Below are 11,842 nucleotides of genomic sequence, written 5' to 3'. Positions count from 1 at the left end.
AACCACCTGGCAACCGCACTGCACTCTAATGCAACTTTCGAGGATGACGACGTGAAGTCATCTTCAGGATTGGATTCTGCAGGTTTGCTGGGTGCGCTGGCAGCAGGCGTGATCTCTCTCACGACCTGTGCAGGCTGAGGGACCGCTTTCTTTGCAGCTTTTCCTTTTCCTTTCGGCATCTCTACAGATTGACAAGAGACCTCTGGCTGCAAGGGATATCTTGTCTGCCTGAACAACTAGGTGCATCAAAGTACTCGCGAAGTCTGTGCAGTCACATCTATACCTACCACAGCGATCAGAGATCCTCTCTTCTCCCAATCAAAACACTCTGCCAATGCTAGGCGAGGTTCTCCTGTGCATGTGCGCAAAGCTGCGCAAAACGATCATGCATCAATGCTTCCAAATTTGGCCAGCCAGGGATTCAAACGCAGGATTGACGTGTTGGAAGTGCGATTCTCGGACAATCGAAGTACAGGTGCAGCTCAAGTGTCTATGCCACCCGAACAACATAGCAGCGATGTACAAAGACGCTAGACTGGAGGTTACTCGGTCCTATCCGGCAGGTGCTTGGTAAAGTCGTTGGAGACGACTGAGCTGTCTCGGTCTATGTTCCGAGCCTTGGGCAGGCAGGTCGCTGGTGGCCGTCACACCCGAAACAGATTTGCATGCATCGAGATGCGTACCTCACGATAGTTTCATGGGTACTCGGCCTGCTTTTGGTGGGCGCCGGTGACCCTGCTTCGGCCTTCTGGAGAGGAGCGGAGCCCCTTGATAGCTTTCATGGTAATAACAGAGGATCTTGCAAGATGATTCGTTTTCTCATTGTCATGCTTTTAAGCAAGCTATAGTTATTGCTCAGCGCTATGACATCCTTTGAGCCATCTATGCACACCTGGGAACAGGCAATACACCTTGAATTTTCTGAATCGCTGCTATGCATTCCTTCCAACAGGCAAGGAGGCCAATTCGATCGCCAGGCAGCTCTTGCAGTTGACGCAGCGGTGTAACATCACCGTGGAATATCAGCTTCTCAGCGCCAATGCGACTAATTTTGCAGCAAACTTCACGCTCTCAAACTTGACACAGGCAAGTGTGAAGTTGAGCCTGTGTAAACCAGAATAAATTCCAATGAAGGATACATTCCAACAGCACAGCTGCTTATTCTTTCTCTGTCCACAGGACCCAATCCAAGAATGGGAGACTTCATGGACATTGGGAGATGCCGTGGGGCAATCTGCCACGCTGACGACTGTCGAGGATGGCTTGCTGGCACAGCCTCAGGACAGCTCTTCATTCACAGTAATAAGTGTTCCCGGGGCTGCTCCACTGCCTCCAAATGGAGGCAACTCGACATTTGGCGTTCAGGGCGTTGCGCCCACAGCAGGCCTCTTCACAGGGAATGCTTCCGCAATTAGTAATCTGACAATCAATGGAGAGCAGTGCATTGCGTCCTCTCCTGCCACTGCTGCAGATGGAAGTGTGGCGCATGCAGAGGTGCAACCCACTCACTCAACCAGCACAGCTTCAATGACTTGCTTAGGTTAAAGACCCCTACTGCTGCTTGAGTGCCTGGTACATACAAGCTGACAATTGCATATGGATTATACCAGGATACCAGCAGCCAGTGTGTGGCTGGAGCTGGCGAGGCATTTGAGGTGAACCAGGCCCAGTGCCGCATGATGTTCTGCTGCGGGCTGCCGGACACGGCACCCACAATGAGGGTATGCCCTTGCCGTGTATTGACTCATAGCAGACAAAATGACTCGCAATCTATTGGCATGTCACGGCAAGCAGCTTTACTGGTCCCGACCAAGTTGCGGTGATCCATGCGCAGGTGCCTGCTCCAGCGCCATCTATTGACATGATGCCGTGGCCTGTGGCAATTGTTGCAGATCTGCTCGCCCCAGCGCCTGCACCGCTGCAGCAGCTGCCCCCCCTTGCAGCCTCACAGGGGCCTCTCACAGCAGATGCCTCACAGCGCTCCGTTGCAGCTGATGGTTCACTGGGGCCCCATGTGACTGATACCTCACAGGGGCACCTTCCAGCATACCCAGCTGCGCCAGCCTCGGGTCCAGCAGTTCTGCCATTTGGTTCCTCGACTATTCCGGCTGGTGTACTGCGCAATGCCTCCTTTACAACCACAGCGGCAGCAGACTCGTCCGCACCACCCCTGAACGGACGCCAGATTGCCATCATCTCCGCTGCATGCGTCATTGTCGGCATTGCATTTGCGGCAGCCATCCTGCTCACGTGTTGGCGCTGGCGTCAGGCAGCCCGCAGAATCGCCCCTACCCAGCCGGGCAGGTCGCGCGCATCTGCTCAGACGCTGGAGTGGCCCGGCTTGGGGCACGAGCTCAGGGCAGGCCACTCAGGTGCTCTGACGCTGCCTGACACGCCCTCCACCCTGCGGCCGCTGCAGCTGCGGCCGGCGGCGCGGCAAGACAAGCCGGCAGTGCAGATGCGCGGCGGCGCGCTGCTGCCTACCCACACCAGCCCTGCGGCCACGCCTACCTCTGCCGGCCATGCACAGCCGGTGGTGACTCATCTCGTTGCCACCTCCACAGCGGCAGAGGCCCCGAGGTCAGCTTGGGGCCTGGCAGCAGCCGGACAGGGATCCCAGGCGAAGGAGGAGAAGCAGCCGCCGCTGGCAGCGCTGCAGCTGGATGCTGAGCGTGAGAGCCATCTGCTGCAGCCGACGCCCCTCACTCGACGCTGGACTTGGCAGGTGGGCCCTGTGCGAGCCTTGAAAGGAGGGAATGTGATATTCTAATATGGTATAAATCTTCTAATAATAATAATAATAATAATAATAATAATAATAATTTTTCCTGCTGGAAATACCCAAACCGGCAGTAGTGCATGCGCTTGCCAGGTAGCAAACAAGCTCGCCTGGGCCTGGCACTGCTGCCAATGAAACTTCTTATCCAGACACTTGCACAGCACTAGACAAGCATGATGAATGTGTGCAGGAGGGAAGCGTATCTTCCCTGCTGCCCGATTCACCGATCCAAGGCTCCCTGTGGCACGCCAGCTCTCTGCAGAGCCTTGCTTCCTCAAGCTCTGCGGGGTCGCCTTCTAGTCATGCTGTGTTGCCTAGCCAAGCAGGTGAGATATACTAGTAGTATCCCTCCGGTGCCAAGCCGTGGATTGATTGACACTAAATATGCCTTGAAGGGCAGTGTGGATGTTGAGTGCAGCCCTTAAGGGATGCAGTGTCAAGCATGTGTGACCTGCACATCAGCTGGTCTCTCACGTGTCTTGTTTGTGGAAGTGGCATTGCCAGGAATCCCTAATGAGGCAAGGTTGTAGTGGAGCATTGATGTGGTCATCACTGAAAAGACCGTGGTGCACCTCAGGAAATGTCTTTGCTGTGGAGCGCGCAAGCCTGCGGCCTCTGCTGGGACACTACACAGCACCACAGGCAATCCACGCATCCATCAATGGGCATGACGAGAGGTCCCATCTGCCCCGTGCATTCAGCGCACCCACACCGGTACACTGCAGCTATTCTACCAGACAACCTCTCAAATGAATATGCTCAAATAAGCTAATCCCCTGGAGCAGAGCTGTAACTTGATGGGCGCCATCCATGCCTTTCGTTTAAGGGGCATATGCTGGGTTGTCACCTGTGTGCATGTCACTTGCAGGCATTCACGGACATCAACTTTGCAAGAGATGTGACTCTACAGGAGAAGATTGGCTCGGGTGCTTTTGGCAGTGTTTACAGAGGTAGCTTTGCTTCTGTTCCCTTCTTTCAAGTCGTATTGTATGGACTGATGGTTTTCCAGACTGTATGAATGAGCGGGCGCATGTGTGATGCAGCACAATGGAGAGGAAGGCCGGTGGCTGTGAAAGTCATGACAGCCTCTCACTCTGAAAACGCAGCGGAGCTGGAAAGCTTCAGGCGGGAGGCACGCCTCATCTCCCGCTATCCCCTAGAAGCATTACCACCTTCTGTACTGCGCTTGCATCCTCAATATATCACGTGACAGCCTGACAAGCCGAATTGTAGATGCATGCATGCGCCCAGGTGATGTCACATGCATGCACGATGCTGCACAGGTGGAAGTGCTGAGTGGGCTCCAGCATGACCGCATAGTGCGCCTGCTGGGAGCCTGCCTCGCTCCCCCAACCATATGCATTGTGGAGGAGCTTGCCTTGGGCGGCTCCTTGTATGACCTTCTGCACACCAAGTCAGGGGCGCGGTCCAATAACCCCATGCCTCACTCCCAAGTGAGTCACGCCTCCTCTACAGCCTGCATCGGGGGGATCTGTATCTCCAAGTAGCTGTAGATCACCCTGCTGCATATATACATGTTGATCTGCTCCTTAAGTGGCAGGTGGGCAAATTGTTGTGTCCATGCTGACCAGCGCTTCGCGTGTGCAGCTGCTCAGGGTGGCGATAGATGTTGCAGATGCACTTCGCTGCATGCACCACTTCTCCCAGCCACAGATACTTCACAGGTGCGCTCCTGATCAGCTGACTCCTGCAGCCTGAAGGAGCAAGCTTGCAGCTGCTGAACATTGCTGGTTCAAGGCCTGTGCAGACGCCAACAAGCAGGACAGATTGGACTGCTTTGACTTACTTTAGTCTGTTGCTGCAGGGATCTGAAGTCCTCCAATGTCCTCCTGGACAGTGGAGGCCGCGCAAAGGTCTGCGACTTTGGCATTGCAAAATTCAAAGACAGGTCCGCAACAGCCCAGCTGTGCAAATTAATTGTCAATAATTTACTCTTTCAACTGCTTGAAACTGCTGGGTCCATGTGCAGGACTTTTGTGTCGACCAAAAATGCCAACGCTGGGACGCCAGCATACATGGCAAGTGATCTCTTGGCTTTGTCACACTGAAGTGCCGACACCCTGCGCATTCCCAAGCTGCATGGCGCATCATGTCATCTCACTGTGCTTGCTCTTGCAGGCGCCAGAGATGTTTGAGGGCAGGAGGGTCTCAGAAAAGGTGCAGAGCTTGATCAGAAGTTTATGGCTTCCGTGCACCTTGCATGCCTCTTCTTTGCTTAGATAATTGCAGAAACTTTGATGCTGATGCTTGGGGTTGCGTGGCAGATTGATGTGTACTCGTTTGGAGTCCTGTTGTGGGAGATGCTGACCGGAGAACTGCCGTGGGGTCACCTCTCAACTCCCATGCAGGTGCAGCATGCCGTTGCACTAGCAAGCCGTTCATGCCGATCTTCTGCATTGTCGTCTATGTGTTTCACTTTGATGTACACTACTGCATCTTGACTGATATGTGCGACGTCAAGTTTTTCTGCACAGTAGGTATTGGACTGGTTTCACAAAGCAAGACCCTTCGCATGCAGCAGATGACACATGACAAGGGGTTGCTCAATTTTTTTCTGTGGGACTGGGGCACAGGTCATCTATGTTGTCGGCGTGCTCAAGAAGCGGCTTCGCATTCCCGATCGATGCCCTGAGACCCTGAGGCAGCTGATCACCCAGTGCTGGCAGGATGATGCAGACCTGCGCCCATCCTTCACCGCTATTGTTCCTTGCCTGGAGGTGCGGCCACCTCCTTCTTTCTGCTGGACAACTCACAGACTGCAATGAGGTCCCATTGTGCCGTTGACCATGCATGTCAAGGAAGTGCATTGTCAGCAACATGTATGCAAGCCAAGTTCCTCAGGATACTAATTTGACTGGTTGTGAGGAGCGGAGCTCAGATGCTGTGCATTTCAATTGCTCGCAGGAGATTGCGCAAGTCCTGGTCGAGTAGCAACCCACTGCAGCGGATATGACACTACTGGCAGTAAGATTTGCGGTGACTTGATGACGCTCAACCCCAGAGAGGGGGACAGAGGAGTTCCATGAGGCATATTGCAATGTAATGCAGTCTCTATTGCTGAGCAATTGTGTATGGCATTGGAGGCGCTGCCAGTGGGGCCGGCCATGCGGTGCCCCCACAGGCTGCCACCAACGAGTAGTGCTATGTAACGCCAGTCTGACATAGAGAGTACTTACTTGAAGGTCTTTCAAATTGAAGAAAGTCTCAGCTAAGGCTGAAGCTTCCGAAGCTGATGAGTCATGCATGATGCATGTCATTAAGTAAGACATCTTTACACTTATGCGCATGCGCAAGCTTGAAGCTGGGCCGCTCTCCCAATTGGCAGGAACCCATCGAAAGACCTGCAGCTGCTCTCTTGACATGAAATTTTGGGCATTAATGAAGGCACGTTGCAGCTGCTTGGAAGACCTAATGGAGAAGCTGACCCCACGTGTGCACATGCCCCACATGGAACCCACCTGACCCGCACCTGCATTAGGTCTAGTAGTCCAATCATGGCCGAGTGTCCGTCATTTCAATCATAAGGGGTTTTTTTGACGTCAGTGTCTTTGACCGATTCATGTAAACATGGGCTCTTGTTGAAGGCTCAAATCGCCATATCTTGTGTCAAAAACACTTCAAGGTCGGGGGAGACACTCTTCCAAGAAGTGCAGCATCACTTGCTGAAAGTTGCGACAAGAGCTTGTGGCATCGGCGGCCCCTTGAATATGCAACCATTGAATCAATATGTTGCGTCGCAGGTCCATTTATGGCTCTTCACCCAGCATCTGCTTAAGAACTGCCGCAATGCTATGACAGAGAACACTTTGATGCCTCCAAGAGCACCCACTCCTTAATTCACGATGGTGCTCTACAAAGGATTCAGGTGTGGATGATTTTTCTCCATGTTCAAGATCTGTATCGTTTCTCTTGCACCGATGCTCAGGTCGTTGAACGCAGAACCTTGACGATCACAGATTGTTGCCAGGCATGAGCGGTCCAAGGGGGACGATGGACTCCGCACCAATTACTGGTACCTGCAAAGGGTGGATGGCAGCGAGGACTTGGCCGTCATAGGCAGAGAGATCAAGGGCTCTGGGGGCCATTACAACTACAACTCGGTAAGCAGTGTTGCTGTCGAGCTGCATCCTGTCTTCATGAACAAATGCTTTTCCTTAGCATACATAGGGCGTTGTGAAGATGCAACTTTATTTGCAGTACAAGGTATCTAAGGGCGACTGTGGCTTCTTGCAGGCACCCCTCTTTGGAATGTTGTCATGGGTCAACTCCTCAGAAGTCAGGAGATGGCTGCAGACAAAGATATCAGACACAAATGCCTTGCGATCAGCAGCCGCGGCAGCTACGCTGCCAGGACAAGATGCACTGTACTCTGTTCCCCTGCAGAGTCATGGCAGTGAAGGCAATCTGCAGCTGGCGCAAGACTTGGGAATCAGAACAAGCAACGCAACTGGAGGCAGTGACCTGCAGTGGGTAAGTGTGAGCCTCCCCTCCTGCATTCTAGGTGTGAGAGGGTCAAGGCTTGGCAAGGTTTCATGCACAGGTGTTCCCACAGAGCACTTTATGGATAATGTGTCCTGCAGGGCTTCTCCTCTACCAATAGAGCGTCCTTGGACGTGTCAGCTTGCATGGTAGGTGCTCCTACTCAGGGCACTGCCTTGCTGGGCCCACTTGTGGGTGCACACAGCGGGGAGATGGGTTTCATCGCTGACAAGCACCAACGAAACGCTGTGATTGGGCACACTCTCGGCGTGATAGAGGGTCAATTGGATCTTCTCAGGTGGCCCTCATCCACCTGTCCCTTTAGACGTATCATGATCTGTACATTGGTATGTCCGTCATCCGAAGTTGATGAGGTCAGTGTCTGAACTCGGGCACTTTTGCAATGCAGGCAACGGACGGGGATTGAATACACGATGACCCTCGTCACTCAGGAGAAGGAGCTGCATGTGTTGGGCTCCGCTGCCGTCACATTCAGGACAATAAGCAGCCAAGCCAGCACTCTCCCTGAAGTATCAAACATGTCAGCACCCCTCCTGCTCCTGTTACCTGCCTCCAACTGTGATGTCATGCATGCAGCAGCACTCCTGGGTCTCCCAAGCTTCTGAAATAATTGCACAATTGGCATGATCAGGACGCTCCTGTTGCTTGCCGACAGTACTAGTGATGTCACGCATGCGGCAGCAGTCCTGGTTCTCGCTGCTTTCTGAACTCTTTGCACAACTGCCGTGAACAGGACAAGCTCGTTGGAGGCCCATCATGGAGCCTCAGTCAGGGAGGAGGGCAACGGCCATGGGCGGGGCCTTGTGCAGGCCAGCGTTGCGGTGTCATCAGGCGTGGACAACCACGGCCTGACGCAGGGGCCAGACCCAAACATTGAGGACGACGCACCCCCGCCGGCCTGGCAGCTGCAGACCAAGCGGGCCCTGACTGACCTGTGGAACCTGTCAGAGCTGGAAGACAGCCGCAAGCGCATGGCATCTGGGCAGCACACGCTGCCGCTGTCTGTGCCGCTGCCCTCCTTGCCCATGTAGATGGCAGCCCCCATCAGATGCCCCACACAGCCCAGAGTGCCAGACGCGTGAGCAAACCCCCACTTTTTGCTCCTGCAAGGGCCGATCTTCGAGCTGAGGCGCTGCGATCGGTGCAAGCGAATGACTGAGCATCAACGCCGTTGCAAACTGGTTGCAAACTGGTTGCAAACTAGTTGCAAACATCACTGGTCTTTTGTGTGGCTCATCTCGTCATTCCGTGTGTGAGCTCTGTGTCTGGCTGGTGGTACAAAAATGTGACGACAGACCTGTTGAGATTTCCAGGATGCGCTGAGACCAGACAAGTCAAAGGTCAAGAAGGTGAATATGGTGTGTCTACTACTATTTGCATCTATTATTATCCTGAATTATTTTCGCACGGTGTCTCAATGAAGAAGGATTTCTTTCCGATTGCCGCCTTTGAAACGGATTGGGCACTTAGCTTTTAGCAGCTACTAGCCCTCAAGTTTGCTCTTGCATCTGCGCATTGCAAGAGCAAATGCGTGTTGTGTTGCCGTAGTGGGCACAATGTGCTCATGATCCTGTATACCAAATCTGTTTCATGCTTTAAAATCAAGACACTCAGCGGTGGCCGCCTGTGGCATTCAAGGTACCCAAGGCGGCCTCAAGATATCTTGGTCAAGGTCTCAAATGAGCCCTGTACCTTTCGTTTGATGTGTTGGCAACAAGTATGCCCTGGCGGAAAGTGTCTAGGAAGATGTGACACTGCCTTGCAGCTCAGATATAGAACCCTCGATGAAGGCAAGGCGCTGCGGTTTCAACTTGGACAGATTTGAGTCTGTGCTAGCATGCATGGCTGCCAGTGCTGTACGTAGTGTGCGTTGCCAAGCACTTGTAGTCTATGTAGCTTTCAAGGTTTCAATTAGCTTATCATGATGACGCCACTGGTGTTTCTGGGCAACTGCCAGTGTCATGACAGTGACACTGGTGCACGTGCCGCCGCATGTGTGCGCATTCGTTATATGAGCACATCATGTCACCTGTGCACACTCCAAACTCATTGTGAGTTATTCATGGTAAATCTGTGGCTAGCTAGACCTTCAAGAGTAGAGAAAGGTACACAACGTTGCCAACTTGAGATTTACACTGCGAGTGTGCCGAGGCCGGCCCGCGGCGGCACCGGAGGTACCCTTGGGGCACTGGCAAAAGGCATAGTGCGGCAGTGTGCTTTCAGTACCCGCTTGCACAGTGCAGTGACTGCCACTGGTGGTGTGCAAGCCACTTGCATGCAGCACCATCCTATCCAAACCGAATTTTTGGGGTTGATTGGCCATGCCATGAGGGAACACCGCCATCCGAACGTGCCTAGCATTTCGGGAACTGTCTAGCTCGAAGCCGGTACTCGAGACAAATCCAATCGGTTTTGAAGGATGTCGACTTCTGCGCGATATTTGTGATATAGATCTCGTGAAAACAACATGATCGCCTTGTTTCAGATGACCTTCAAGTCACAACAAGATCGAGCATTGACGAGTTGAGCAATATGAAAGCACGCAATGCTGCACTTCTGCTGTTGGTGTGCACGTTATTTTTTACGTATAGCATTACACATTGGCAAGGATTGAATGTGTTGTCTTCGATCACGTTCATGCGCCCGAAAATGAGGTACGTTGTCGTTGTCTGGCCCGCCAATCTGTTCTAACTGTGATGTTGCATGGAATGGTACAGCCTTGACAATCTTATAACTTTATTTTTTACTGCTGGAGTCTTTTGGGTGCAGCAAAAGTGGGGTCCCAAACGCCAGGATCAGGAGCATCAACCGGCAGAGGCTAGCAGGGCTTGACAGAGCGACACCCACCAGTCCTGTTGATTTGATGCTACAAGAGGTTCGCCCAATGCTCCATATTTGAACATGCAAGCTTCCAATAGACGCTCTTTTGGTAATGAAGCTCAAACTGCTTCGCCATGTTTTACAGGTTGCAGGGAATGGACCTGCATCCAAGAAGGGGGGAAAGCATTCGATCATGACCACAATTGTGGATGCAGAGGCTGCAGAGGTGCGCTGATGGGAAGAAATTTCAACATCACGAGCCTCTGCTTTTGGTGGGCATGCAGCTCCTAGCTACAGATGTGCTTTACTTATTGCCTGTGGCCATGCAGATCCTGCTGCCAGTATTTCTGGAGTCGCTCCAGAAGGTGTCACGGCGGTTAGTTCCACGGGTGCTGGTGCTAGCCTCGGATGCCCAGGGCCTGCAGATCTGCAGGACCAAGCATGCGCACTGCTTGCCCTGGTTCCAACGCCTTAGTGCTGCGTGAGTGTTCTGGCCCAATCACACCTATCTCCCTGGAGTTTTTGCAGCACCCCCTACCATCTAGTGCAGAATGGGGCAGTTTTGGTTGCATGTAGACCTCTGTGTTGACAAGGTCTTCTGCTGTATTACATGCGATTGTCAAGGTGCTGCACAGGGCTTCAAACAGCTCGGGAGGCAGCCCAAACAAGGGCTTTCAAAGCTTTTCAGTGGAAGGAATCAAGGAGAAAGACTTGGAATTACGGGGGACACCAAACAGGGGGCGCGGCAGCCTGACCGCAGAGGGATACATTGGAAGTGGGAGGAACACGAGCAGCAAAGAAGTTGCTGGAGGGGCCTCCAGCAGCAGAAAGGCTCCCAGGAGCACTGCACAGGCTCCCGCTTTGCCACCTCTTTCTCCCGGCTGGCAAAAGTGAGGCCACTTGCTTTCCTTACACTATTGCATGGCCTCCCAAAGCACTCTTTCCACGCTGAGATGGTGAAGATGACACAGCGTGGACACAAGTCGACATGCATGCATGCGCCGATATGTCTGTGGCATGACAATCAGGTCTGACTGGAAGCCGGGGCTTGCAGGATCGGTGCTCTGCAGCAGCTGCTGGCGAAAAATTTCAATGTGCTGGCGGCGGATGTGGACATGGTGTGGCTGAAGGACCCTTTTGCCGCACTGGAGCCCAACCTGTCAGACTTCCTGATGACAGTGGACAGCACCAATAGCACAGATGACTCGCCTGCCCAGAAGCCCTGCGCCGGCCTCATCTTTGCGCGCGCCACAGAGCCGACAAGGTACCGTAACTGGAAATTGGAGGCCATTTCTCAGTCACACGTGAAAACGTTGGCGTTGCAAAGGAAATGCGTGCTCCGTGCCATGTGCTGGGTGTGCTTGATTGTGATGTGTTTCTTGCAGGGCATTGGTGAAATCTTGGGTGGGCCTTGGGAGGGAAGGGGGCAATGTTGGGCCTTCCTCAATGTTTCCCATGGCGTGGGCCATGACTCAGAGCAGCTACCCGACACAGCTGCGGGTCTCCTATCTGCCCACCCAGCAGTGAGCTTCCTCCTCACACCATCCAAGGAACTTGCTGCTCCCTACTGCAAGTGCAACTATCATGGTCCACATGGTTTTGTCTGTGCAGCACTGGATTCTGAGGCGTTGAGATACTGCATGCTGTGTGCAGATTTCCAAATGGATGCTCTGAGAGCAGGGACAGTGAGACAGTGTGGCGGAATTCAAAGAACCTCCCTGA

The 11,842-nt window shown here is 53.2% G+C and overlaps 3 protein-coding genes across 3 annotated transcripts; all 3 read left to right on the top strand.

Annotated features, from left to right (window-relative positions):
- Window positions 1-606: 606 nt before the first annotated feature.
- COCSUDRAFT_61634 (kinase-like protein) lies at window positions 607-5,731 on the top strand (the record flags this gene model as incomplete). Its single annotated transcript, XM_005649902.1, has 14 exons — window positions 607-630; window positions 1,366-1,494; window positions 1,611-1,721; window positions 1,835-2,725; window positions 2,970-3,105; window positions 3,357-3,493; window positions 3,648-3,729; window positions 4,031-4,233; window positions 4,388-4,464; window positions 4,605-4,653; window positions 4,919-4,957; window positions 5,065-5,148; window positions 5,374-5,517; window positions 5,705-5,731. 14 exons carry the CDS (start codon window positions 607-609, stop codon window positions 5,729-5,731), a joined length of 2,133 nt encoding a protein of 710 aa, XP_005649959.1.
- A 911-nt stretch (window positions 5,732-6,642) lies between these two features.
- On the top strand, window positions 6,643-8,331 carry COCSUDRAFT_61633 (hypothetical protein; the record flags this gene model as incomplete). The annotated part of the gene is made up of 6 exons (XM_005649901.1): window positions 6,643-6,665; window positions 6,768-6,900; window positions 7,034-7,270; window positions 7,447-7,577; window positions 7,689-7,764; window positions 8,110-8,331. The coding sequence occupies 6 exons, from the start codon at window positions 6,643-6,645 to the stop codon at window positions 8,329-8,331; spliced, it is 822 nt and encodes a 273-aa protein (XP_005649958.1).
- A 1,982-nt stretch (window positions 8,332-10,313) lies between these two features.
- On the top strand, window positions 10,314-11,647 carry COCSUDRAFT_61632 (hypothetical protein; the record flags this gene model as incomplete). The annotated part of the gene is made up of 4 exons (XM_005649900.1): window positions 10,314-10,346; window positions 10,450-10,601; window positions 11,175-11,384; window positions 11,506-11,647. 4 exons carry the CDS (start codon window positions 10,314-10,316, stop codon window positions 11,645-11,647), a joined length of 537 nt encoding a protein of 178 aa, XP_005649957.1.
- Between the last annotated feature and the right edge of the window lie 195 nt (window positions 11,648-11,842).

Source organism: Coccomyxa subellipsoidea, assembly GCF_000258705.1.
Source record: "Coccomyxa subellipsoidea C-169, whole genome shotgun sequence".
Lineage (NCBI taxonomy): Eukaryota > Viridiplantae > Chlorophyta > Trebouxiophyceae > Coccomyxaceae > Coccomyxa > Coccomyxa subellipsoidea.
The sequence above is the reverse complement of the archived record's forward strand: the minus strand, read 5'-3'. Positions and strand labels throughout refer to the sequence as shown.